Here is a 25,562-nt window from a genome sequence, read left to right as displayed (position 1 = left end):
ACATATCAAGTAATAATTAAAATAGGTAATAACGCTCATAGTATTACGGAATGGTCAGTAAATAAAACTACATAATATATCATCTATACTTACAAATCTATTTACACTATAACATACATATTTATTGTTCCTGCTCAGCTAACAATTTCTGCTCTATTTCACTTACCTTATTTCTCAGTACGATACTATTTTTCATTTCGAAATAGGTAACAATAGATGAGGCAATAATTTGGATTGTGGCAAGAGTTGTTAATGTTCCTGTAAGTGGCTTGGTGATGGTCCGTAAGAACTTGAATAAAACTTTTGGGCCCTTAATCAGCTCTGGTACCCTGTATGTGTTGTATCTATTTGCCAGCTAAAAAAATTTCACATTCATATGATAAATAGGATTAATAAAATAAAAAACTACTAATAATGCTTTAAAGCCACACAGAATTTATATGAAATATTGTTGCTATTTTTTAGATTGTTAACACAATTTTACGAATCTTAAGGCTTCATTTATATAATACCAGTTGTCTGGCAGACATTCCTGTATGCGTGCCTTTGCGCTTTTATATCATGTCTTTATGACATAAACTGTAGAGGCCGGAAGATACTGACACAAAATTTTGGGTCATTTGTAACAGGATGGTGGTTCTACAAGGGTCTTAGTACGCAATGACGAAAAGAAAAATGATGGTCAGAATGCTGGTTTCGTCGCGTGGGCGTTAGTCGAACTCGTCGGATATATTACGGAAGTCAAACTATTTGTAACAAAAAAATTTTAGGATTTACTGATAGCCCATAAAAAAGAAGTAGGCGGTAGTGTCATGCCATACTTTTCCGGTGTGACTTACAGCCAGCCGAATGGCTGACGTGAATGCGTTGATTTAAAAAAAAATTCAACCATTTGTACCAGGCTGATTTTTGCACAGGTAATCATCGTCCTGCAGCCATGTACGAAAATCGCCATGCCATACTTTTCAGACAGTTCCAAATGGTCGCCATACCGCTGAAAATCAGCAATTATTTTTTTTTCAACATTGTCATTGCATACTAAGCTAAGATCCATGTAGAACCGCCATCTTGTTACTAATGACCCAAAATTTTGTGTCAGTATCTCCCGGCCTAGTATTTAATGACATAATTGTTGTTCACTAATGAATTAAAGTAAATTTAATAAATAAATAAAGTTGAACCCACCATTAAAGCTGAAGTGGGAGCTAGTAGCATTGGATAGGTTGTACCTAACACAACTTGTGTGGCCGCTGATCTGATTTCATAGCACACTGGACATTGATCACCCTTCATTAGAAGCATATCTGTTGATATTAACTGTAACATAAAAACTTTATTTTAATTATTTATTTACTCTTTTTAATACAATTGTTGGTCTTATAAAATAAGAAAATAAAACTATGTCAAAACGCTGGCGACCTTATGGCTCAATAATACATATTAATAATGAAGCGTTCAAATACTATATAACACAATTTTTGAAGATTTTTGGCCCTTCTCCCCACCCTTGTAATGCATTTCTTTACCACAGTGGCGAATTGTAACGTTTTATGATATCCATAGAACTTTCCTATTATGATAACACTAGTTTAAAATTACTTACATATCTATGAAACAACATGGTTAGCATTGCAGGCATAACAGTTACAGGTATAACTGAAGAGAAATGTCCATAAGTGCCAAGTTTCAACTTTCTACGATAGTGTTTGTTTATCACAGCTCCAGATATACCATTAATACCAGCCAATATTGCTGAGCCATAGCGTAAAGCCCATCTAAAATATTAAAAAGCTTTAATTCCATCCGGATAGGATATCAATATGTTGAAGGTATAGGTACATTTAATTAAAAAGATAGATTTAGAATGTATTTGTTTGGAGGTTGTTTTTATTTCACTCAATATTTGTAAGTTGGCGTTCAATTGATTAGAAAAGGTAATTAGAGAAACATTGGTAGTAACAAAACATTGTTGGCTAAGATAGAACGAATTTCTGACTAACTCATAAATCCTAATTAAGCATGGAAGAGGTTATGTATCTGTAAATAATTTCAAACTATATGAATGTTTATGTTATTTTTTTAAGATTACAACATACACATCACTGAGTTCTTTCCAACTGTATACCAAGTCCCAAACAAATTCTGCAGCCTCAGTTTCGTCCATAACAACCGCATCTTTGGGAACTTGAGACTTTGTTGTTACGAAGGCCATATTTCTCGTTAGACATTAGATTTTAACAGTCTCTCACTGAAAAGTATGTTCGAGAAATTAAATTAATAGTCTTTAATTCATAATTTAATGTTTATCTTTACATAGGTATATCTACCAACTTCCAATTTTTAATTGTACTTTTAATGTCAATTGTCATTTGTCAAAAGTCAATTCACTCTACGATTGCTCAAAATTGCTTATCAGCTGTTTTTGACATATTTCTTAGGCCGTATGCTGAAAGAAAGTTCGAAACCATGGACGTATAAAAAAAGACGGACACCGTATTACGAACAAACAACGTGAAGCCACCATAGTAAGCTAGCGATCGTGTAAAGACAATAAACACGCACACACTCTCACCATAGTAAGCTAGTCGGCCGCCATTACGTCGTGAACTACCGACTGATTAACTGCGTCACTGTTTCACAAAAAATATTTAAAATGCCGTCTTGCGTGGTAAATGGTGTCGCAACAGTACAATTTTAAATAACAAAACATAAGGGATTACATTCCACAAGGAAGCAAGTTATTCCTTTTATGTTTTAATGACAAAATTATTACGGCAAAATTTATAGAAAAAAATACAGCCGCCATTGTCATCAACACAGCTGTTGCCATGGCAACATGGCACACACACATGGATGTTTCGCCGCCATTACTAGGCTTCACTCAATGTTTAGGCGATATACCGTCCGTCTTTTTTTATACGTCCATGTTCGAAACATAATGCGTGTTCTACACAAAGGAAACAGGTTGAAGCCATGTTGAAGCAAACCAAGACAAATTTTATTTGGCAGCGCCTTAAGCAGCGCCCAGCGCTGACCAGCGTGTGTTGAAGCTTACGTCGGCACCGTTCAGTGCCTAGGCTGTGGCCTAGGCGAATCAGCGCGCGTCAGTTCTCTGCTCGTGTATTATTCTGATGATCTTAATTAATTAATGTAAAGTTAATTAAATGTAAAGTAAAGTAAGTACGTCCAGTAATTTTTCCGAGAAAGAACAACAAACATCCATCCATCCTCTCATATTGTTTCTCCAAGACCGAAAAGTGAGTCAAAATGTCTTCCAAGATTTTATCAGTATGATATAGTTCGATTCAAACATAATGGCGGTTTGGAAGTTAGGTGCAGGTGCGAGTGCGGGTGCGCACAGGACTCTAACCGTCCCGCTAATACCTAAAATTTTATTCTGCGCATCGGAACACGTACGATGTTCCGAGCCGCCATTAACACAGTTAAAAAAATACACAAAACTACTTAGAAAATGCATACACACTTCAAAACGAATCAATAATTTAAAATATATTCATAATCATAATAACAAGTGCAAAGCTGCGTGGAATCTTATAAAAGAGAATATAAATGAGTGTGAACACAAAAACGATATTAATGTCATTGAAACGAACACATTAACAACTGACCAACCAAATATCATTTGCGAATTATTCAATAATTATTTTATAAATAATATAAATTTACAGCCAGAAGATGACATTAATATTCATAAACAGATTTTTAACAATAATACTAATAATATAATGAATTCAATTTACTTAACGCCCACAGACTCATGTGAAATATCTAAGATAATTATGTCACTAAATAATACAAACGCCGTTGGATATGATGGGTTAAGAACCGGTATTTTAAAGAAATGTGCTGAAATAATAAGCCATCCAATCTCATTCTTAATAAATCTTTCATTTGAAACAGGTATATATCCTACTATGTTGAAATACTCGGTAGTAAAACCAATGTTTAAAAAAGATAATCCCCGAGATCTTAATAACTATAGACCCATAACACTGATACCTATCATAGCTAAAATATTTGAAAAGGCTATAATTAAAAGGTTAAACAGCTTTTTTGAAAAAAACAAAATTCTCTCAAATATGCAATTTGGATTTCGAAACGGTAGTTCCACGACATTAGCTTGCTTTAATATGACGAAACTTATAATGGACAGTCTTAATGACAAAATACCCATTAATGCCCTATTGCTTGATATGTCTAAGGCATTTGACAACGTAAATCATAGCAAGTTACTCTATAAACTCTATAATTATGGTATAAGAGGAAAAGCATATGACTTAATGGATTCGTACCTGAGTGATAGACAACAATGCACTGAAATTACGAAAATTGATGGAAATTTGAAACGCACTTACTGCTCTAAGTACAGAAACATTGAACGAGGTGTGCCTCAAGGCAGTATAATAGGTCCATTTTTATTTTTGACGTATATCAATGACCTGCCAATGTATCTCGACTGTCCATGTGTTTTGTATGCGGACGATACGACTATTTTTGTGCAGTGTACCAATGTTAATACATACGAAACAGAAATAAACAATATACTTCAAAAAACAATACATTGGTTACAATCCAATAATCTTCAAGTAAATTTACAAAAAACAAATTTTATTCAGTTCTGCCCGTATAATGGAATAACTCATAACCTAACAGTAAAATACAAAGAACATATAATACAAGAAGTCGAAACAGCTAAATTTCTTGGGGTAATCTATGATAAACACTGTAACTGGAAGTCGCATATTGATATGGTCTGCACGAAGCTTGATAGATTTGTTTATGTAATAAGGCGGTTAAGACAGACGATATCAAGGGAAGCAGCGATAACGGCCTACTAGTAGGGATGCTCGATGAACATCGATGTTCGATGATCATCGATGTTGAAAGCAAAAACATCGCTGTTTTAACATCGATATTGCTATACGAAAAATATCGTAACATCGATGTTAACGGCATCTGTCATCGATGTTAACTCACGGCCTCACGCACGACACAACCAATGCAACTTACGAAGTTACGAAACAAAATATGTCTTTTATGAACGCATCCACAACACAAATCAAGTTTATTTTGAACTTTGAACGCGTATTCATTCATTCAGGGCGCACCGGTCGTTCCTTTTATCAACAAAGAAATAGATTAAAAGGTTCTTCTTTATCAAAATTACTCTTCCTGCAGTCAATTGATAAAAAATATTGGAATATGTAATCATTTGATCTCTTTCTTAATAAATTTCGAACTTTTACACTGTGTTTTATTTTTTTGTCAGTTATTATTGCATAAATCATCGATGATATCCAACATCGATGTTCAGTTTTCGATAAATATCGAATATCGATGTCGGGCTTTCGATTATGACATCGATGTCAACATCGATGTTTTTCGAATATCGATCATCCCTACCTACTACGGCTATGTATCATCAGTCTTGTCATATGGTATTATAATTTGGGGCAATTCGGTTGAGTTTGACAGAGCATTTAAATTACAAAAAAAGTGCATAAGAGCTATTTGTAATGTTGGGCCTACTGTGAGTTGTAGGGAACTTTTTAAAAACTTGAGAATCCTGCCTCTTGCATGTATATATATCAAAGAAATTTGTATTTTCATAAAAAAAAATCCTCAATATTTTAAACTTAATAAAGAAATTGGAAAATTAACAAGATATCCAAACAAATTGTTTTTACCGAGGCCTAAATTAACTTTGTACAAAAAAAATGTTCCTTACATAGGTATTCAGATATTTAATAAAATTCCAAAAGACCTGCAAGGGGTTCCTCTTCCAGGATTTAAAAATAAATTAATTAAATACTTGTTAGAGAATTGTTTTTACAACTTAAATGAATTTCTGTATAATATGAAAAATGTATAAATAATATAAAATAATGATTTTGATATTTGATTGACTGTATGACTATGATTTATGTATAAAACTAATTTTAACTGACAATACTCCTGACTCGTCTTATTAAATTGTAACTAACTTATCATTCTCATTCATTTTGTGAATTAATAATAATTATTGTATGCTATGTAACTATAGTAAAAACATGAATGTTCCAATTTTCATCTTAATATCTTTGTATGTACCATGTTTTTATGCAATAAATGATTTATTTATTTATTTATTTATTTAAGTTTGAATTGTACTATACTTGTACCGTCTACAAATATTACTTTTATCTAACTTGTTGTTTTTTCTCGATTTGCCTGATATTTCAATTAAACACTTGACCGTAATTTGAAGCTTACTTCATTGAGAAGGTACCTAGCTTTTTCCGCCTATTTTGCCCTCTCTTTCCGTTGTATATATGCTATCTCTCTCGCACACCTCTCCACCAGGTGGCGGGGCGCACGATAATGTGCGGGCGCTGGATGTTTTTTCATTGGCGTCTAGCTTCCGCCGCGAGAAGGTTGTCTACAAGACTACAACCTTGGTGCTATTAAGTATTGCTTAAAGCAAGTGCTAAAAGTGTTAAAAAGTGTATCCCGTCGGATCGGTACAGTGAGTTATTTTTACATCTATTCTAATAATATTTTACTTAAAAATGAGTAAAAATCTTTAAAGTCAACGGTATAATCGTTGGACTTTATTTAAAATGCTGAGGTTTTTAATGAATCCTTCAGCAATAGTTTATTTTTCAATATGCTTAAATACTTAATAGCATGAATAAAGATATTTAAAATTAACGATACAACCGTTACATTTTACTTGAAATAGTAACTTTTCTTTTGAAATATTTCATTATGCAATATGTACTAATTAATATTTGAATTTTTAATACTGTGAGTAAAGCTATTTTAACGGTGTTACCGTTCGGCTTTACTCGAATCGTTAATATTACTTTTGTGATTATTTGATATTACTAGATATATCAAATACCCTCTCTTGTATATAGATATTTTTAATTATTTATGTCATTTTTAATAATGTGTTTTTATTACAAGGTTACAAGTGAATTTTTCTTGGAAAAATTACAATTAATACCTACTTAGTATGGATATGAGCCAACTCAAAGCTTTACAGGCATACAATCCATTGCTACGACTTTATTACATTGTCGTTATCGCTAGGAACGGTTCGGAATTCCTATAATAGTTTATTACTAAAAATTATCGAACGAGATGAGTCAGCTCCAAGAAGTCACGAGTCACGACATGTCAGAACATGTTGTGATATTATTTTATAAATCGTACGGGAGTTACCGCTCAACTGAATAATGATGGATTCGCTCATGTATAGTAGATACGTACCATGAATGTACCACACATTCAAAACTATCCGTAGTCTATACGTGTCCTTTTATGAGTATTATTCTGATCCGTTTTTATGTGAAAATAGACATATTACACACGGCTAATTTGATTGAAAATTACGTTTCCTATGTTTCAAATGATGCAACTTTTTTGTTTAAACGAGTAAGTACCAAAATTTTACAATTAAATTCTTTGGTTTACTGAACTTGTGCTGAAAGGGTTATCGTATAATAATTATCGAGATACCTTAATATAAATTAGATTTAGATACATTTATTTCAAAGGATTTACAATTCACTTCTAACGTTTTAGAATAATATTATAAACTTGTACACCTTGACAAAAAGTAAAAAATTGCGGGTGAGTGGAGAATATTTTGTTCAATTAAATATAACGTCCTACGACGGTATGGTTGCGTTCGTAAGGAATGTTAACGGATATAAAGCAACTAAATGTTACATCGATTGCATGAACAAAAATAAATATGAATCGAAGTTCATTTTAAAATTTAGTGAATTGATTTGAATTATGAATTTATTAAATAGTTAGTTCTTTTTTTATATAAACATAATAATTAATTACCATTGTCAAATCAATTCTTATTCATTCATCCTGGACAGTTGTCGCTAACATTGGAAAATAAGTTAAAGGACCTTGTTAATTGCTATATTATTTAAATGATTATTTACTGCTATTTTTATATTAGCACTAAGGTGTATTCTTGCTCGAAGCAGAATACATAAATGTGGCCACTACTCCTCGCAGGGGTTAGCCAGGTCAAATCCACCCTCGCAGGGTGTCTCTTAAGCATTTTTTGGCAGGCCGTACTTATTTCTAGTTACAAACATCCCTCGCGCAGCTGTCGCTCGCAGGGAAATGGTGCAAATATATATCGGCCCTCGCGGGGCTTTGATTACAACCGTCCTTCACGGAAAAGATGGTGCATTTGCACCATCTTTTATATATATCAGCCCTCGCGGGGCTTTGATTACAACCGTCCCTCACGGAGAAATGGTGCAAATATATATCAGCCCTCGCGGGGCTTTGACTACAACAGTACCTCACGGAGACATGGTGCAAATATATATCAGCCCTCGCGGGGCTTTGATGGCGATTGGTGCAAATATACAAAGGATTGATCATTAAAATGATCATAGATATTTGCTTTCGTCAAAGAGGACCCACGAAAGAAGTTTTGGATATGACCGTATCGGATCTTCACTCTTCTAAGGTAGGTAGAAAAAGGTTTTGAAATCTTCTTCACAGTGGGCAGTATAGTAATATGACCTAATAAATACAATAAAGGTTAGAGACGTCAAATAATGGGCGCATGAAATTGATACTTCGTATCCTAAAAGTTTACGCTTCAGGAATCAGGAAACCACCATTGGTTTACCAATTATGGAAATTGGAATTGAACAAATCGTATTTACCAATGTAAAGCCTATTCACAACAAAGGAAGGCGAGTCGGATCAAATATCATCTCGCAGATGATTTGTGGCGGTGGTTTCGAGGATTGTCACCAAGCCTTGTGTCAACGGTATGTTTGGTATCGTCATTCAATGGCACTAGCCGACCAATTTTCATATAAAAACATCGGAAGAGATTTTTTAATCGCAAAGCGATTGAATGTAACAAATGACGATTGATTCAAAATCAAATTTCAAATTTCAAACGATTGATTACGTATATTTGACCTCTCATAGGCCTATTTTAGTTGCCCGGTCTTGTAGGCAATTTATTTGACTCGTTTTTCAACCCATTTGACCTCATTATTGCACCCATGAGATTTTTCTTCAGGGCTCAAACAATAAATCGCTGAGGGATTAGGATAATCGTTTGTTAGACAAGTTTCTTGTCATCCCACCAGGATTATTTTATTGTATAATAAAGTTATATACAACTATTTACGTAAAACGTTTAAGTACTCAACGAATACTGAGAATACTGACTGTTGAGTTACATAGGATAGAGGATAAATAACGGAAAGTCAATCTATCTAAACAAAAGCCTCTTATTATTAGATATTACTTGGAACCCCTACCCTAACGAGAAAGCTCTGCCAAATGACTGTTCATTTCTTTGCTTTGAGGGGGGGGGGGGGGCAATAAATGAAATGCAGTAGGTACAGACTATACGGCTTTTAAAATATAAGTCTGGTAAGCGAACTAAACTTTGCTAGTTTAGTTCTTGCTATATCGCTGTCCGTGGCTGCCTCGCGTGTTTACGGATGAATAAAGTAATGTCCTGTCTTCGCATCCACAGCTAACTGTCCTATACTGTCATAATCTTAACACAGATTCATTGGACATAGCTCCCCACGAGCTCTGTTCTTCATTTTTGCACTCGCACAACTGTGGACAACACGAGAGCAATGCCTGCATTGGTAGCAGTTACAATCAAGGGCTAGCAAGGTAGGCTAGCCATATTACGGATGTTGGAACAACCGACTATATTTAGGGCAATTTTCTTTGTCCAGTGTAACGTTTAGACTGTCGTAGCATTCCTACGGAACAAAGATGGGATCAGATCTGCATCCTTAATGAAGTTAATCGAAAGGAGATACTTTCAGACGACGATAGTATTCAAAATCCACCATATTCCCGAGCATAATAATGCATAGTTAAGCTTATAATCTCTCTTGCCATTATCCTGCAGCAGAATTCCTTGGCGATAATTTGTTCTCGTAATGCTGGGGCCACACTAACGTCTAACGTCTAATGCCCTTTATCGCGATAATTATTCCGATAATTTTTAAGGCGTTAAGTGAGTGGCTACACTTGAACGGTCAACGTGAATGCCGATTGTTGGCGATAAAAACAGCGTTAATTTTACTAAAATTCTAGCAAGATGGACGTAGTGTGACCGCTTCATTGCGTTAATTCTCGCGATAAAGCTATCGCCTCGCCAAACGGCAATGTTAATGCCGTTGTTAAATAATACTGGCTACACCTAAAGTTAACGTCCATTATCGCGTTAATTAATGGCATTTCCCGTTAGTGTGGCCCCAGCATTAGAACGAGCGAGGTTGTTACGATAATATGAGAAATCCTGTCAGTTAGAGACCTGAACGACGCGATAGAGTACCGCTATTTCAGTAGTAGTAGCACCTAGAAGGGTGAAGGTATTCTGGAAAGCGGAACTGAAGGCCCGGTCAGCAGCACCAGTCACCTAATAGACAGTGTTCAGTGCTGCACCACTATAATCTGCAAAATGACTCTGACGGTATGAAAATGTGGAGTACATTTTCAAAATATCAAATGATATAGTTGGAATAAAAATCCTATTTGCCTCCGTCTACCCAAAAGACGTACGGAGTAGCTAGTAGTAGTTGGTTGAATTATAATAAGTATAGTTAAAATCCTTTATTACTGACTGGATAAATTTGGCTCTTTTCCTATCTGACGTTCGTATAGCTGTTGACTGCCTAGTGTTATGCACAAACACTATTATAAATAAGTCACGTTATGTAGTCCCGAGACTTTCGGTATATAAGTTCTGATGTAAATCATAATTATATCTTAAAACTGAATTGATTAAAAGTAACGTACTTAGCTGTAGTAATTGCAGTTTTGGGACACAGATAAGCTCTTTATCATTTTAGTCTCTTGAGTTCAGTATATTTGTTTCCAGTACAGAGTTTATGACCTATCAGTTTTAAATAAATAATTCATGCATTGTACTGAAAGTACCAGCCATGTTTAGATTATGATTGCGACGTTGGCTCTAAACATTAAAAGATACCGCACGGTTTAGTTGGATGTTAAAAATCTGTATTATAATTTAAACCATTTACCTGTTTTGTTATTTTATTGCCTTATTCAAGGGGTGACCTTTTTTTTTACTTCTGACCCCAAAAGTAAGGACCAAGGTCTCTTCTTGTCCGGTTGTAGCAGGTTGGGTTAAAACTGTGTGAGTTGAGACATTTGGTAATTCTATGTTAAGATGATTCAATGATGCTTCTGCAGAGTTCTAATTGAATAAATAAAGGTTTGAGTTTGAGGTATTTTTGCCTCGTCGGGATCAGCTGTTGCTTCATTTTGTAAGTAAAATCTAAATGCGTAATTGAAAGTCGTTAGGTACTGGCGCTTTCGCAGATTTACGCTAAAGATAGTGAAAATTGTAGTAACTTTAACTTTTCAAGCCCAAAAGGTTAACTAAGGTACGCTTGAACCAATCTCATAAGTTCTAATACTTTTAATCATTATGATTAACTTTTTGGTTCTTATTTGATTAACTTTTCATCTGGGATTGTTAATATATTATATAATATAAAAATTTGTGTGATTTATTAGCTGGTATAGGTACTATCTGCACACCTTACTCTTTCAAATAAAGAAATAAGTAATTACTTATGTATTCAAATTCACATTGGCGTCACATTGTACACCAGGTGGGTAACAAACAGGTCTCAATGAAGTAAGCTTCAAATTACGGTCAAGTGTTTAATAGCTGTGTTTTACCTGAAAATAAAACACATATTAAATACTTACCTATATTTGAAGCTTACACTTAACGTCCACCTGTTGTGGATTTCGACTCAATGAAAAAACATCCAGCGCCCGCACATTATCGTGCGCCCCGCCACCTGGTGGAGAGGTGTGCGAGAGAGATAGCATATATACAACGGAAAGAGAGGGCAAAATAGGCGGAAAAAGCTAGGTACCTTCTCAATGAAGTAAGCTTCAAATATAGGTAAGTATTTAATATGTGTTTTATTTTCAGGTAAAACACAGCTATTAAGCAGATCTTGACTTGTTAATAAGGAAAAAACTTTCTTAGATCGGTTCACAATAATGCTGAAATTTCGGAAAAAGTTTTACAAAAAAAAACGTGTGGGACTCGAGGACTGCCACGATAAAGCTATTGCACCGCATCGCTGTGCTGGTGTTGGAGTGGGGGTGTGTTAGGTTATTTCGTTACGGAATTTTAACATTTGCTCGCCGCGCTCAAAGTCTGAGATAAAAGCGTTGGATAGAAGTGTGGATAAAAGCTATGCAATAGTGCAATGGCTTGGTGGTAATTAAACACTTTAGTAGACTGTAGGGTGTATAATAATGTATTCACAACTGTTATTACAAGTGCACAACTCCTCTTAAACTGTAGAACCTTAGGACTATATAGTATGACGCACACATACAAAACATACATGATACGTTACACACTACATCTCCCCTCATAGAAAATAATAAAAAAAATAGTAATTAACATTTTTTTTAGCTGAATATAATGCAAATTTTTTCTTCGTTTTTGGTTACATATCTTAATATACTTATCATATAAACGAGTAAATAAAATCAAAATTAAAATTAAAACAATAGCATGGATTTCAACTTATTAATAATTACTTATTTTTGAAACTCCAAAAAAGAACATTCTACACGATTACACATTGGCTTACACACTACATAGTAACTGATACTAATAGATTAAAACAAATAATTTTAATTAACTTTTCATGTACGAAAATAATGGAAAAATTATACAATATTAGAAAATATTTTATCGTCATATCCGTATTTAAAAATGTCACAGTCCGTAATTAATTAATAGTCATATCCGAGTAAAATAATAATTATCTTTCAATAAATCTTACAATATATCCTCATAGAATACGTTTATTTATGTGCTTACAGTTTACACATCATACTTAGAAACGACATAATATTCATTATCTGTATTCAATTTTCTTCATATATTTTATTCTTTATGTACTTCCTCATACGTACAACAATATCAAGATACACAATTTCATTTAGGGTAATCTTCCCTCATAATTATAATTAATAACACCGTCGTGTTTTATATTATTCATCTTATTATATTCAATAATTCAAGATACAAGAAATATATTTATTTATTTATAACATTAACATTAATTCAGGCAGTTCTTTTAACACATCATTATAATATTATCATATATTTTATACCTTTATTCATAGGTACCATGTGTCCAAGTTATCTTCACGAGTGGTAGCTCGACCTAATCATGATCAGAATTACAAGGATTCGTGCCTGTCTTGTATCCTGGTGTACCTTGTTTCTAACAATAAATCATATCATTTCACTTTTCAATTGTAGCTCTCAGGCTTACATATTAATTTATTTTTATTTTTCATACAATATTAATTCTTATTTCTTCGAGTAATTAAATGTCACATTATTTAATTTTTGATAGGAATATAAAAGAAAAAACTTAGGTGATCAAGCTAAGATTCCGTCTATATCCTAATAAAAAAAAAACTATCTGAGTAAATTTTTTTTTTGTACTCATAGGTACAACGACAAATATTTACTTTTTCTCTTCGTCTATTCTTCACAAATATCATTAGATATTTATCATGGTAATTCATTTAATCAAATAAGAATATACTTTTACTTTAGTCTCTTTAAATCATGTTTTAAATATTGAAATATAAGTTTCATTACAATCGTTATTTATGAAATTAGTGTGACCCTCCGAATCCAAAATGTTAATTAAAAAAAATTAAAGTTTCACACTCAATTGAATTGACAAGATCGTATTTCATTACGAACATTTTATAAAATGCACAGAACGATGCATTGTGACTACCTAGTTACCTACATGGTAGCACGAAATATGAGACGAAATTACAGACGCTGCATACCATTTCCCTATTTGGTAGCGCTTTATAAAACAAACAATGAACTAATAGAATTATCTGTTACTAAGTACTTTGATTATACATAGCTATATATATATATACATATATATTTATGTATAATAAATATAACACAATAATGGTTTTTGACAAAAAAAAATCTTTTAACTAAAATAATTCGTTACCTTACATTAATGTAAAATACACTGCTTGAACTTTAAATTTCACTTTTAGCTTTTTTTTTTCACGAAATTAAACTTGTATTCCGTCGTCACTCTTGAATTTCGGGACATTCGGGATTCTGGTCAATTTGGGAAAATGTCTGCTATTCACACTGGCTGATCTCCCGGCTCCGGCTGTATCCTTCCAAATCTCCATTTTCGTTTAACAATTTTCTTCATAAATAAGAATAAGAATAAGAATAAGAATAATTTATTTCGCCAAAAGCCAACAACAGATATAAAGAAAAGAATAAGGAATACAAAAAACACAGAAAAAGACAAAAGTGTGGCAGACCTTTAGCAAAAAGGGGACCAACTCAGTATTAAGCTGTGCCTTCAACAGCACAGCACTGATTTTCAGTGGCCCCCAATGTTTGAAGTACAGCTACAGACCGAAGTATAGAGGGATAGAAATTATATTAATAAAATAAACAATATTACACGTTATAAATATTATACATATAAAAAGAAGGCATAGGAATGTACATATACTAGAAAATAATAACGAAAATAAAAAATTAATAAACATACATACAGATAAATAGACACAAAAGAGAGATGCTACATTCTACAGTAGGTTACGGTTGTTTTTTAAAAATAATAGCAGCAACTTTATTTTTGAAGTTATTAATGCAACGAAGGTTACGTAAGGGTGGAGGCAAGTTGTTCCAACACTTCGTAGCATTATAACTGAAACTGCCTCTGAAAGCGGTTGTGTGATGTTTGGGCACAATAAGTAGCTTTTGACTCATACCCCTGGTTTCATTGACAAGCGATTTGCGTCCTTTATCCCTACAAAAATGAAGCCTCTGGTAAAGGTACGTTGGACGCTCATTAATAATAATCCCAAAAAGAAACTCAGAAAAATGCACTTGACGTCGGCTTTCCATATTTAAAATTTTAGCTTCATTCAAAAAAGGACTGACGTGATGGCGCGGAGGAATATTCCAGCAAAATCGCGCGCAACTATTTTGTACACGTTGTATAGCCTTTTTAGTACGTACGAGTAATCTGGAACCATACATACAATCAGTGTAATTGAATTTTGATAAAATTAGAGAATCACACAACCGTATACGAAGCTCAGTGCTTAAAAAGGGTCTAATTCGATATAGTAGTTTAAGCCTGTAAAAGCAATTAGAGATAATAGTGTTAAAATGGTTTTCAAATCTGAGGTTTTCATCATAAATATTGACGATGTTCCAAATTCCATAGTTTTTTTTTTTTAAAAAACTGTCTTCATAAAATACATAATTATGTATGTTCTTTATTTCCACGTTCACATCGATTTTTTATATTAATTTTCCATTTTCCAAATTTAATTTTTAATATAATTCTCTCGTATTAACATATTATTCTCTAGAAATGATCCATAGCTCAGTACTGCCGCGAGGCAGCACTGGCAGGGTCGCCATGCAATGGCTTGGTGGTAATTAAACACTTTAGTAGACTGTAGGGTGTATAATAATGTATTCACAACTGTTATTAAGTTACAAACAGACGTTCGAATTTGGTACGGACCGCACCGTGACCTTGGTGCGCTCCGGACCATATTCGATCATGTGTACAGTGGTCCGCCGGACATAATTATTATTATTGACGGTACGGTTGGTTCGATGGTTTTTTCATCCGAACTTGGTGCGGACCGTACCAAATTCGCGCGTGTGGACGGGCGATCGCACCGGACAGCGCATTAGTCATAGACTATATACTTATTACAGCTTTAGTCACAGTTCTACCGCCAAACAAAACGGACGTCGGTCGATCGTTATCAATGGCGATGGCGTCGGTAGACGTGGCTAATACTGAAAAAAGATTAATAATATAAATTTTAGATCTCTACAAAGATTTATGATATGACTGCATATGTCTGAATGAATCCCTGTCTTTTAAATATAATTTTGCCCATTCTTTTCTCTTCGTTTTCTTCTTTTCAATGGTTGTAACTTGTACTTGTACTTGTACCAAAAGAAGCCTTGAACTGAGGTCTACATGTGAAAAAAATACAACAATCTAACCACGAATTTATTACGAGAAATAGATTTTCAAAGAATTCGGTTTGACTTTTAATGAGATTACTATGATCAATGCTCGATATTCACAAAAAAGGAGATTAATTTGTATTAATTTGATATTATTGAATTGTCTTATAAATCTAAGATATTTTTTTTGTTCAGTTAATTTATTACATATAAAGATTGTAATAAATTAACCTTTTACCTACATATAATAATATATTGAAATATCGACTATAACTAACGACTAAAACATAAACAAAAACTTGGTAATAGATAGATGATATATATAATTTTGTTTACTAGGGACAACCCTGACATTCTTTGAAAATCTATATCTCGTAATAACTTCGTGGCTAGAATGTGGTATTTTTGTCACATGTAGAACTCAGTTCAAGGTTTCTTTTGGTACTAAACAGAGCTTCTACTAACGCCTGCATATAATATAAAAAAATAAAAACGAAAATCAGTAAAAATTACAATACTTTCGCCTCTATCGACAATATCGAAAATTTCAAAAAGGGATAATTTGCGCCTTTAATCACTTCATATATTAGCAACGTAATAAATTATCTAGTCGCTAGTGTATCTATTTTTTTATACGAATTTATTTAGCTCAGTCGGCCGCGAAAATTCCAATATTTTAAATGTTTTTTTAAAAATCGTAAATTTAATCGTAATTTTTAAACAAAGAATATTTTCTTTGTGCGGCAATGCCTGGACGGATAGCCGAAACCGATAGAATATTGAAACTGTAAAGGCGAAGCTGCAAATTAATTGTAATTTTAAATTATCGTGCAAAGATTTTTATACATTCGCTTTAGAAAATGAAAAGCTATTAAAAGCTGTTTCTTCCAACAGCAAATATAAATGCCAAAAATAAATTTTCTCTATTTAACATTGCTGTTTTAATTATCTGCCGTAAAAAATAACTAAAACTCGTATTTTTGATGCTGTTAACCCTTAAATCAAATACTGGCAACCCTAGGTGCGGTGCGGTCGTGTGGCGAGTCGATCGCACCGCACGAGTACGGTGGTCCGGTCGCACCAGTTCGAACGTCTGTTTATAATATTACAAGTGCACAACTCCTCTTAAACTGTAGAACCTTAGGACTATATAGTATGACGCACACATACAAAACATACATGATACGTTACACACTACAATAGTTAAAAAAAAACTGTCTATTAGAAGAATTAAATTAAATCTCTTCCTTTTGTATTTTCTAGGTCGGTTTTTAATTTATTATCTACTTACAAATTACAATAGACATTGACGGAACATTTGACTTGTCAATTTTGGCAGTTTTTTACCTGTTGTAAATAATGAGTACAAATTGCATGTTTTTGTTTAAATTTTAATTATTAAGAACGTAGAGGGAGAATGTACTAGAGATCACATCGGCGTATACCCGAACGAGATGGCGAATCCTTACGTCAATGTTGCCAACTATTACAAAAACTTTTTATCCGAAAAACTGGCAAAATATCTATAAATGTTTGGGTATTTTTTTGTAAGATAGGTTTATGAAGAAAAAGACAGATTTGAAAAGATTTTGTTATTTATTAACTTAACTAGCGACCCGCCCCGGCTTCGCACGGGTGCAATGCTGATACTAAATAGTAAATACACTACAGAAAAATTATGAACGTTGTATATAAAAACATAGCGGCCCGCTCCGGCTTCGCACGGGTATAAAAATATATATAGCCGGGCGGCTGGCCGGTACCGCCGCAAACGCTACGTCCCGCAATTTTTAAATCTATACTAATATTATAAAGAGGAAAGGTTTGTATGTATGTATGTATGTATGGTTTTCACGCATAAACTACTGGGCCGATTTTGATGAAATTTGGCACAACCTTTTATTGCGAAATATGTACCACGGGCGAAGCCGGGGCGGACCGCTAGTATATATATATATATTCACTGTTGTATTGTATTGGTTCTTTTTCCACACCACCTGTGAGGTAAGAACCTTAGGTGCGTTTTTTTTAAAGAGGTATCCCCAGTAGGCCTAGTCCTCCTTTTTGGCATGCATCAATAACAAATATTAAAAAAACATTTCACGATTTTGGGGAAAATTTTACCCTGTACTGGTATCCCTAATGTTAATCACATGATTATACCATAAATTTGAAACTACGTAAAAACAAATGGCGTCCTGAACAACAAGAACACTTCGTAATTTAGTCGGATAACACAAAAAAATGTTTACGTCTATTTCGATGAAAATATTATATATTTGTAGATAATTTCACATTAGAGTTAATGAAAATGTATCAACTATATCCAGTTCTATAAAACAATATACTTCAAATAAGTTTACTTACGTGTGAAAGGTAATATTTGGTAATCTTCGTTCCGGCCGATTTTTACAACCAATCACACTACAACGCACCATATTTTCACTTAAAGTCGGATTAAAACAGATCACTGTCAACGTTTATTAAACTTTGAAATCACTTAACAGCGAGAAAAAACAGAAAACTAGCAAAACAATGGACTGTAGCCGCTTGTTTGGGACAAACTGCCTTTGTCCCCAACAAAAGAAATCGCATAACATGAGAGAAACAAAAAACAATGTTTCTGTCTCGCTTGCTCTTAGCTTTATAGTCATAAGTGTATTTCTCTCACGCATTACTTGTCATTTTAGTGCCTCCTCTATGGTTCATTCTCACTCTACGATTAAGAATTTTCCCTGTTACATGATACTTGTATATTATGTTAATCTGCGTTCATCGTGCTTATTTAGTATGTAAAAATAAATATGCAAATATAAAGTAAAAATCATTTTGAACCATAATAAAATAAAAAGCATTGCATGCTAACATTTGTTAGTGTAGTCAAAAGTGTTTCTAATATCATTATTCGAAAATCAGTGTGTTTACAGCTATGTACAACAAAGTCCCGCTTAATAATATACATACTTCGAAACAGTGCGTCTAAATAACTTATTTTATTGAGTATATCACTATTTATTTTTTGTAATCAACATAATTTTTTAAGGAATTTTAGTTAAGAATTATATTATAATGAGTACAAAAGCAATGTCAATCGATCAAACTTGGAGAGGGGTGCAATTGTCTCAGATATATGGGTCTGATTCTCCATGGGGTTCTCCAGAGTTCCCTTTAGTCAGACCGGGGTTCAACCATGCAGTTTTGTATCACATCCCGAGTCATGGTGATTTGGAAAGACCTCCTAAACCCCAGATAGGCCATGATAAATGGGATCATGACCATGTGAGAATGCCTTGCTCCCAACATAGCTTATATCCCATTGTTGATGTAAGTATTTTTGTTTACAATACAACAACACCCATTCTCGTATTAAAAATAAACTTCCTATTTGTGCTACTGCATTATCATAATCTATTTTGTGAACGTTATTAATTATTTCTTAATAATTTTCTAGATATTGATTCTTAAATATAAATATCTCATATCACCGGTACTCACTGAAAACCAGTGTTACAGAAACACTCTGTAACTTTTGCTGACGTGGGGACCGTTTTGGCATCACACTAATTTTATCTATTTTTTAATTTTAATTTTATTTTGTATTTCTTCTTTTTGTTTGTTTTTATATAATTACCTTATTTCTGTATAATGTGGTGCCAAATAAATGAGTTTGAGTTTGAGTTTGAGTTTGAAATATTAAATAGGTATCTTATGTTTCAAATTTCAATTGATTTTTATTTTTGAATATTGAATATACCTTTGTATTTCGATTTTCCTATAGTACCAACATATGTAATCATTGTGAAAAAAATAATAATGACAAATGTTAAATGGTTTCAGGAAAATGGTCAGAAACAGTTAAAAGAGCGATGGCTGATTATAGAAGAAGCTTTGAGCAAACCAATAAGGAATAGTAAAGAATTGGCCGCAGCAATACTGAAATATAACACACAATTTAAAGATGTCTGGAAATTTTCATCATTACACTATCTTTTGAATGAAGTATGTTTGTGTGTTAGATATGAAGAAATTACAAAAAAGTTTAATTTAAAAAATGAAGTTAGTTTGAGTCCCCATATGTTTGAGTAATTTATTAATTTAATTAATGATAATAATAAATTCTGTTCTACTATATTGACATCTTAGTAGACTCCAAAATGGATCAAAACTATGATATTAATATGGTGATAATGCTTGAAATCTAATGAAGGCATCCATCTCATAAAAATAATTTAGTTATATATTTATCACTTTTTTTATAGTAAATACATTTTTTTAGCATTTAGAAGAGGAGGAATCGAACTATTTCTTTGATGTAACATTGCCACAAATAGCGAAGCTGGCTCTAGCCTTGCCAAAGCTTATACAATCATCAATACCATTATTGAAGTAAGTTTTATTTGTATTCAATTTCAATTTTATTTTACAATTTTTACATTACTAAATAGTAAATACTTAAAACTACAAAAGCTAATGCAGCAGTTGTTCTGTTATTTCTTAAATAATGTTACATGGTTAAGAAATCTGCTTAACTCAATGATATTGTGAGTAAAAAGGTGTAGATAGATGGAAGGCTAATACTTCCAGGAGTGGCACGCCAAAATGTAGCCAATTAGCCTCATTTTACATCTGTTTTTAACTCACAATAGTTACATAAGGCCATCTTACTTGAACCACCATTTTTTGTTCATATTTCAGACAAGAGAAGAATAAATCAATATCCTTAACGCAACATCAAGTTTCGAGTTTGCTGGCGAATGCATTTTTCTGTACATTTCCAAGGAGAAATTCAAGGAAGTCTACAGCAGAATATTGCAATTATCCGTATATTAATTTTTCTAAGTAAGTGAATGTTCATATTAAATATTTAAGGCTCATATTTTTTAAACATAAAAAGAAGTTCATTTTAGTTTGACCATCCATCTTCAGATTTTTGATCATAAGGAATACATTTGTAAGTAAAGTTAAGGTTAAAGTAAATGTAAGACAAAGAAACTATTAATCACTAATATTTGATTTATTAAATTATTATACATATAGATAAGGTTGTTTTTGGTTTAATTTTCAGTTTGTACAACATGATGCCCAAAGATAACATATTGGAGAAACTCAAATGTATATGTCATTACTTCAGAAGAGTTTGTACTAAAGGTGATTGTATATTGTAATTCATTATTAATGTATTAATTGGAAAATATTAAATAAGCTATTGGTGTTGTGAAAATTTAATTTATAGGGAAATTGACCTCCATCTTATGTAATGTAAATCTACCCTCTTTAACATCATTTACTTTATTGCAATTTATGTACCAGTTGCACAATCATTTCAATGGCTTGGTCATTTTGAGAAACTCTTCCATCAACTGTTTTTAAATTCCTTTAAATTTTGCTTCAGTCGCTCAAAATAAGGAGCTTTTCATAAGAAACACTGTTAAAAATATAGTTATTTTGTCTAGTGTCAAATACCAAAGTGTGTAATGTTTTCGATAAATATTTTAATTCTTCACATTTTATAAAAAAAAAAAAAAATTGTTCCGTCACTTTGTATTTACATGTTCCATGACTGTTGCAGTACAGTCCCCACAGGTGTGGTCACGTTCACCCGCCGCTTCGTCCCACCGCGGGACTGTCCCGACTGGGGACTGTCCCAGAGTCCCATAGCTAACGTCCCACTGTATGTGGATAGCGAAACTATCATTGAGGACATGGCTGGACTGATTCAAGTGGATTTTGCTAATAAGTAAGTGGTTTTTTTTATTACTTTGTGATGGTAAAAATGGTTAAATAAAACAAATACAGTACAGAAATAAATATATTTATTTACTATTAAGCAGCTGCATTTTGCTGTATATTTTAATCGCTAATATTTAAACGCTCAGAAATTGTCTGAAGCAAAACTCTGCCTATGTATCTATGAGGCAGTTTTCTAATGAGCATATACAATAGACATTGAACCTTAATGCCTCGCAATAAGGTGCTAATTTGAATGATACTTTTACTAGGTTTTTAGGAGGAGGAGTGCTAGGGGGAGGCTGTGTACAGGAAGAAATACGGTTTGTTATCTGTCCAGAGCTAATTTTGTCAATGCTCTTCACAGAAGTACTCAAGCCTACCGAGACATTATTTATTATTGGTAAATATATTGTATTAAGTACTAGAATAATAAATTATGGGTCAGTAAGAAAAAATAAATACATTTCGCTATGTATTTATTTTTTCTTATTGACCTATAATGTCCTAACCTAACCTACCCTCCTAACCAAAAGGTCAGTGAGTTACTTATTTGACCACACTTATTTATGACTAGCTTTATTAGCTGTTTTGTTATTGTTTGAGAAACAATTAATGAGTAGTTTTTACAATATAAAATTACACAGGTTTTTGATAAATAAAACAACCATTGAAAAATCATACTTGTTTATTAATAACATCATTATAACAATTCTTATAAGCGGTTTATCGATAAATTACATATTAGAATTCTAATAATCTTATGGTTAATTGATAAAATACAGTAGAATATATAACAATCCAGGCAGTGAGAGATACAGTAACTACACGGGCTACGGGTCCAATTTCCAATGGGCAGGAGACCATGTAGACCAGACTCCATACGACTCGTCATGTCGCAGACGATGTGCTGTGCTAGCGATGGACGCCAGGCCTTATTTCAAGCCTAGCTTGGAGTGGAAGAAGGAGGCTATACTGCGGGAACTTAATAAGGTATTGGAAATTTATCTAATACTATATAATTATTCTAGCTACAAACTGTTAATTAAATTATAATAAAAGTTATATAAATGAAAAACTTTACATACGCAGTAACAGCAACACGTGTTTATTTACGCGACATCATTCGTGTTCGACAAACTGAATAAAATAATTGATCATACCTAAGTAAAGTTGTTGATAAGAAAGTAAAAAAAAGTGATTTTTTTTTAATCAAAGAATTGCCATATTTCATCATTTTTTTATAGCATAAATAAATATGGTCCGAGAAAGAAGAACCTTGTGGAACTCCTGATGTAATAATAATATTGTCTGAAAAATATCTTTTGACTGAAATTACTTTTATCAGTAACCAAAGAGGAGAACCATCTCAGAAAGTTCCCACAAATACCGTTAAAAGCTAACATTTGCAACAAATTAGCATGATCAACTTTGTTGAATGCCTTTTTCAAATCCACATGTCTAATTTCTCGATTCGGTATCCACGTTGATAGTTTATATCTCAAATAAAACACACGGTTTCAGTGATAAAGAACGACTAACTTATTTTATTCAAACCACAGATTCAAAAACACATTACAGACACAATAGACCACAGACACATTTGACAACTGTCACTTCTATTTTGATACTTTCAATATCAGAGTGACGTTTAATCCGAGGATTATTCCAGGCATGGGTGGGCTTTTCCACATACACGGATGGCAGTTCCACAGTCCAATACCCGGGTATAGCGACCGGCAACTGGGGTTGTGGGGCGTTCGGTGGGACGGCAACACTAAAGGTTGTTAGATTAAGTAGATTGTAAATACATAAATTGTTAATTTTAATATTGCCTACCTGCTAAAAGAGTTTATTATTTATTATTAAAGTCGCTGCTACAGCTTGCAAGCGCAACGCACGCAAGACGCGGGATCGCTTACTGCACGTTTGGGGACCGGGAGCTAAGAGACCACGTGGGGGCGGTGTACGGAGTGCTGGTCAGGCGCGGCGCCACTGTGGGTGAGTGTGCGGTTTCAGAAGTGAAACTTCTTTGGCAAGATTCAAAGATCCCAAAATTGTTGCCTTACTCCATGATATGACGGTATTGCCATGACGCGACATTGAAATTTTACTCTCAAGGAGTTTCTCTTGAAAAACCAAGCGCATACAATAATAAAACCGTAAATAAGTCGTTAATAAGTAATGATCTTAGTTACAATTCTTTCTTTTTTAGCCATACAGTGTTCCACCATACACCGCTATCTACCCGCATAAGCACTCATAAACATCTAAAATCACCAGTTTCTGTTATTATTTTCAGGTCAGCTATTCAACATGATAGTGAAATATTGCGAAAAGTGTAACGTAAAAGAGACAACGTTACGATCGTTCCTAGAAAAGGAATTAGGTGAGGGGCCCTCTCCACATCATATGTCCGTTGTGAGTTTTTTTTTAAACTAAATAGCCTTTAAAACAAAAATAACAAAACATAATATACATGATCTAGGATAAAATAATGATGTTAAGGATTTCTTTAGTTTTAATCAAACAAAAAATTAATATTGTATTCTTTTAAAATTAAACCTCGCCAGGTATTTGAACAGCCTTACTTTTTCCTCCGTATTTATCTTCAAGCTTTTGGTTATTAGCATATAAAATAAAACAAAACGTTCACAGGATAATTCACAAGCAACAGTTGAGCGAGATAAAAAGCAACTAGATACAGTGGAAAGCAATAAAAAAGATGAGGAAAATCTATTCGAAAGTTTTGAGTTTGATGAAGAAATGTCCCCAGATTTGTTTGAAGACGATGAGCCCAGTGTTGTTGAAACTAGCAAATCTTCCGATCCTAAAAAACTTTTCACTGAATTAGATAAACAAGACGAAGCTAGTGGGAATCTAAATCTGAATGGTCCGGTTGTTGAACTTGATACTAGCAAATCTTCCGATCCTAAAAAACTTTTCACTGAATTAGATAAACAAGACGAAGCTAGTGGGAATCTAAATCTGAACGGTCCGAGATGTTCCACAGAAACAATGGATGTAGAAGTGTCGCCAAAAGTGAAAAAAATTATGACGAAAAAAATCACGGATTATTTCAAAAAAATTTGATGATTAAGTAGTTAAAATGAATTTTGAGTCTGGTCTTTGGTACATTGTTGTATTGTAATTTTTCCATGTTTTGTTAATAAAGAATTTTATGAGAATTAAATTTTTCATATAATAAACTCATGTACTTTAATTATCAATAATGAAACAAAAGTCATCAAAATAATCCATACTAATATTATAAATGCGAAAGTAACTCTGTCTGTCTGTCTGTTACTCAATCACGCCTTAACTACTGAACCAATTTGAATGAAATTTGGTATAGAGATATTTTGATACCTGAGAAAGGACATAGGATAGGTTTTATCCCGGAAATCCCACGGGAACGGGATTTTTTTGAAAACGCGGGTGAAGCCGCGGGCGGATAGCTAGTATTTCATAATATTCATAATGTTTAAAGTATGCGACTGCTACTACTGATAACATGATAATGTTAAAGGGTAACGTAGGTCAATGATGAAGTTCACAAAGATACTATCATTCTCTATGCTTGTTAACAGCATAATATTTACGGTTATGTTTACGAAATCACTTTTGACTTTAAACATGATGCAGTGCTACTAACTTTATTAATCAAGTTACTAAAATATTCAAATCTATTGCAAGCTACACTAGCGCCATCTTGAAAGATTTTTTCAAA

At 33.2% G+C, this 25,562-nt stretch overlaps 2 protein-coding genes across 4 annotated transcripts; one reads left to right on the top strand and one right to left on the bottom strand.

The window, feature by feature from the left end:
- Window positions 1–96: 96 nt before the first annotated feature.
- LOC149908739 (transmembrane protein 126) lies at window positions 97–2,406 on the bottom strand. Of its 3 annotated transcripts, none has more exons than XM_090101551.1 (5): window positions 2,332–2,406; window positions 2,097–2,248; window positions 1,604–1,775; window positions 1,186–1,317; window positions 97–355 (listed from the first exon to the last, which is right to left on the bottom strand). In XM_090101551.1, the coding sequence occupies exons 2-5, from the start codon at window positions 2,210–2,212 to the stop codon at window positions 122–124; spliced, it is 654 nt and encodes a 217-aa protein (XP_089957677.1). In that variant the 5' UTR covers window positions 2,213–2,248; window positions 2,332–2,406; the 3' UTR covers window positions 97–121. The 3 variants fall into 3 exon arrangements, with proteins under 3 accessions (XP_089957677.1, XP_089957678.1, XP_089957676.1); XM_090101552.1 differs by having other exon boundaries at window positions 2,328–2,366; XM_090101550.1 differs by lacking the exon at window positions 2,332–2,406 and having other exon boundaries at window positions 2,097–2,321.
- Window positions 2,407–19,148: 16,742 nt separating this feature from the next.
- LOC149908738 (poly(ADP-ribose) glycohydrolase-like) lies at window positions 19,149–25,012 on the top strand. Its single transcript, XM_090120318.1, has 12 exons — window positions 19,149–19,429; window positions 19,943–20,104; window positions 20,382–20,491; window positions 20,801–20,944; window positions 21,171–21,253; window positions 21,680–21,842; window positions 22,105–22,235; window positions 22,638–22,825; window positions 23,505–23,615; window positions 23,704–23,833; window positions 24,135–24,253; window positions 24,491–25,012. Exons 1-12 carry the CDS (start codon window positions 19,175–19,177, stop codon window positions 24,923–24,925), a joined length of 2,031 nt encoding a protein of 676 aa, XP_089976444.1. The 5' UTR covers window positions 19,149–19,174; the 3' UTR covers window positions 24,926–25,012.
- The last annotated feature ends 550 nt before the right edge of the window (window positions 25,013–25,562 follow it).

Source organism: Colias eurytheme, chromosome 4 (genome assembly GCF_061535395.1).
Source record: "Colias eurytheme isolate Ceu_HAF_F1 chromosome 4, ilColEury1 Martin Lab GWU primary, whole genome shotgun sequence".
Classification (NCBI taxonomy): domain Eukaryota; kingdom Metazoa; phylum Arthropoda; class Insecta; order Lepidoptera; family Pieridae; genus Colias; species Colias eurytheme.
Note: the sequence above shows the minus strand (reverse complement) of the source record. Positions and strands in the feature narration are given on the sequence as shown.

Bases quoted from the DNA above. Each gene is read 5' to 3' on its own strand.
- LOC149908738 (XM_090120318.1), top strand. From the start codon at position 19,175: ATGAGTACAAAAGCAATGTCAATCGATCAAACTTGGAGAGGGGTGCAA. The intron at 20,105-20,381 runs GTATGTTTGTGT...ACATTTTTTTAG, and splicing joins TACACTATCTTTTGAATGAA to CATTTAGAAGAGGAGGAATC. The intron at 20,492-20,800 runs GTAAGTTTTATT...TTCATATTTCAG, and splicing joins TCATCAATACCATTATTGAA to ACAAGAGAAGAATAAATCAA.
- LOC149908739 (XM_090101551.1), bottom strand. From the start codon at position 2,212: ATGGCCTTCGTAACAACAAAGTCTCAAGTTCCCAAAGATGCGGTTGTT. The intron at 1,776-2,096 runs GTATGTTGTAAT...TTAATATTTTAG, and splicing joins TGGAAAGAACTCAGTGATGT to ATGGGCTTTACGCTATGGCT. The intron at 356-1,185 runs GTGGGTTCAACT...AAATTTTTTTAG, and splicing joins CTCCCACTTCAGCTTTAATG to CTGGCAAATAGATACAACAC.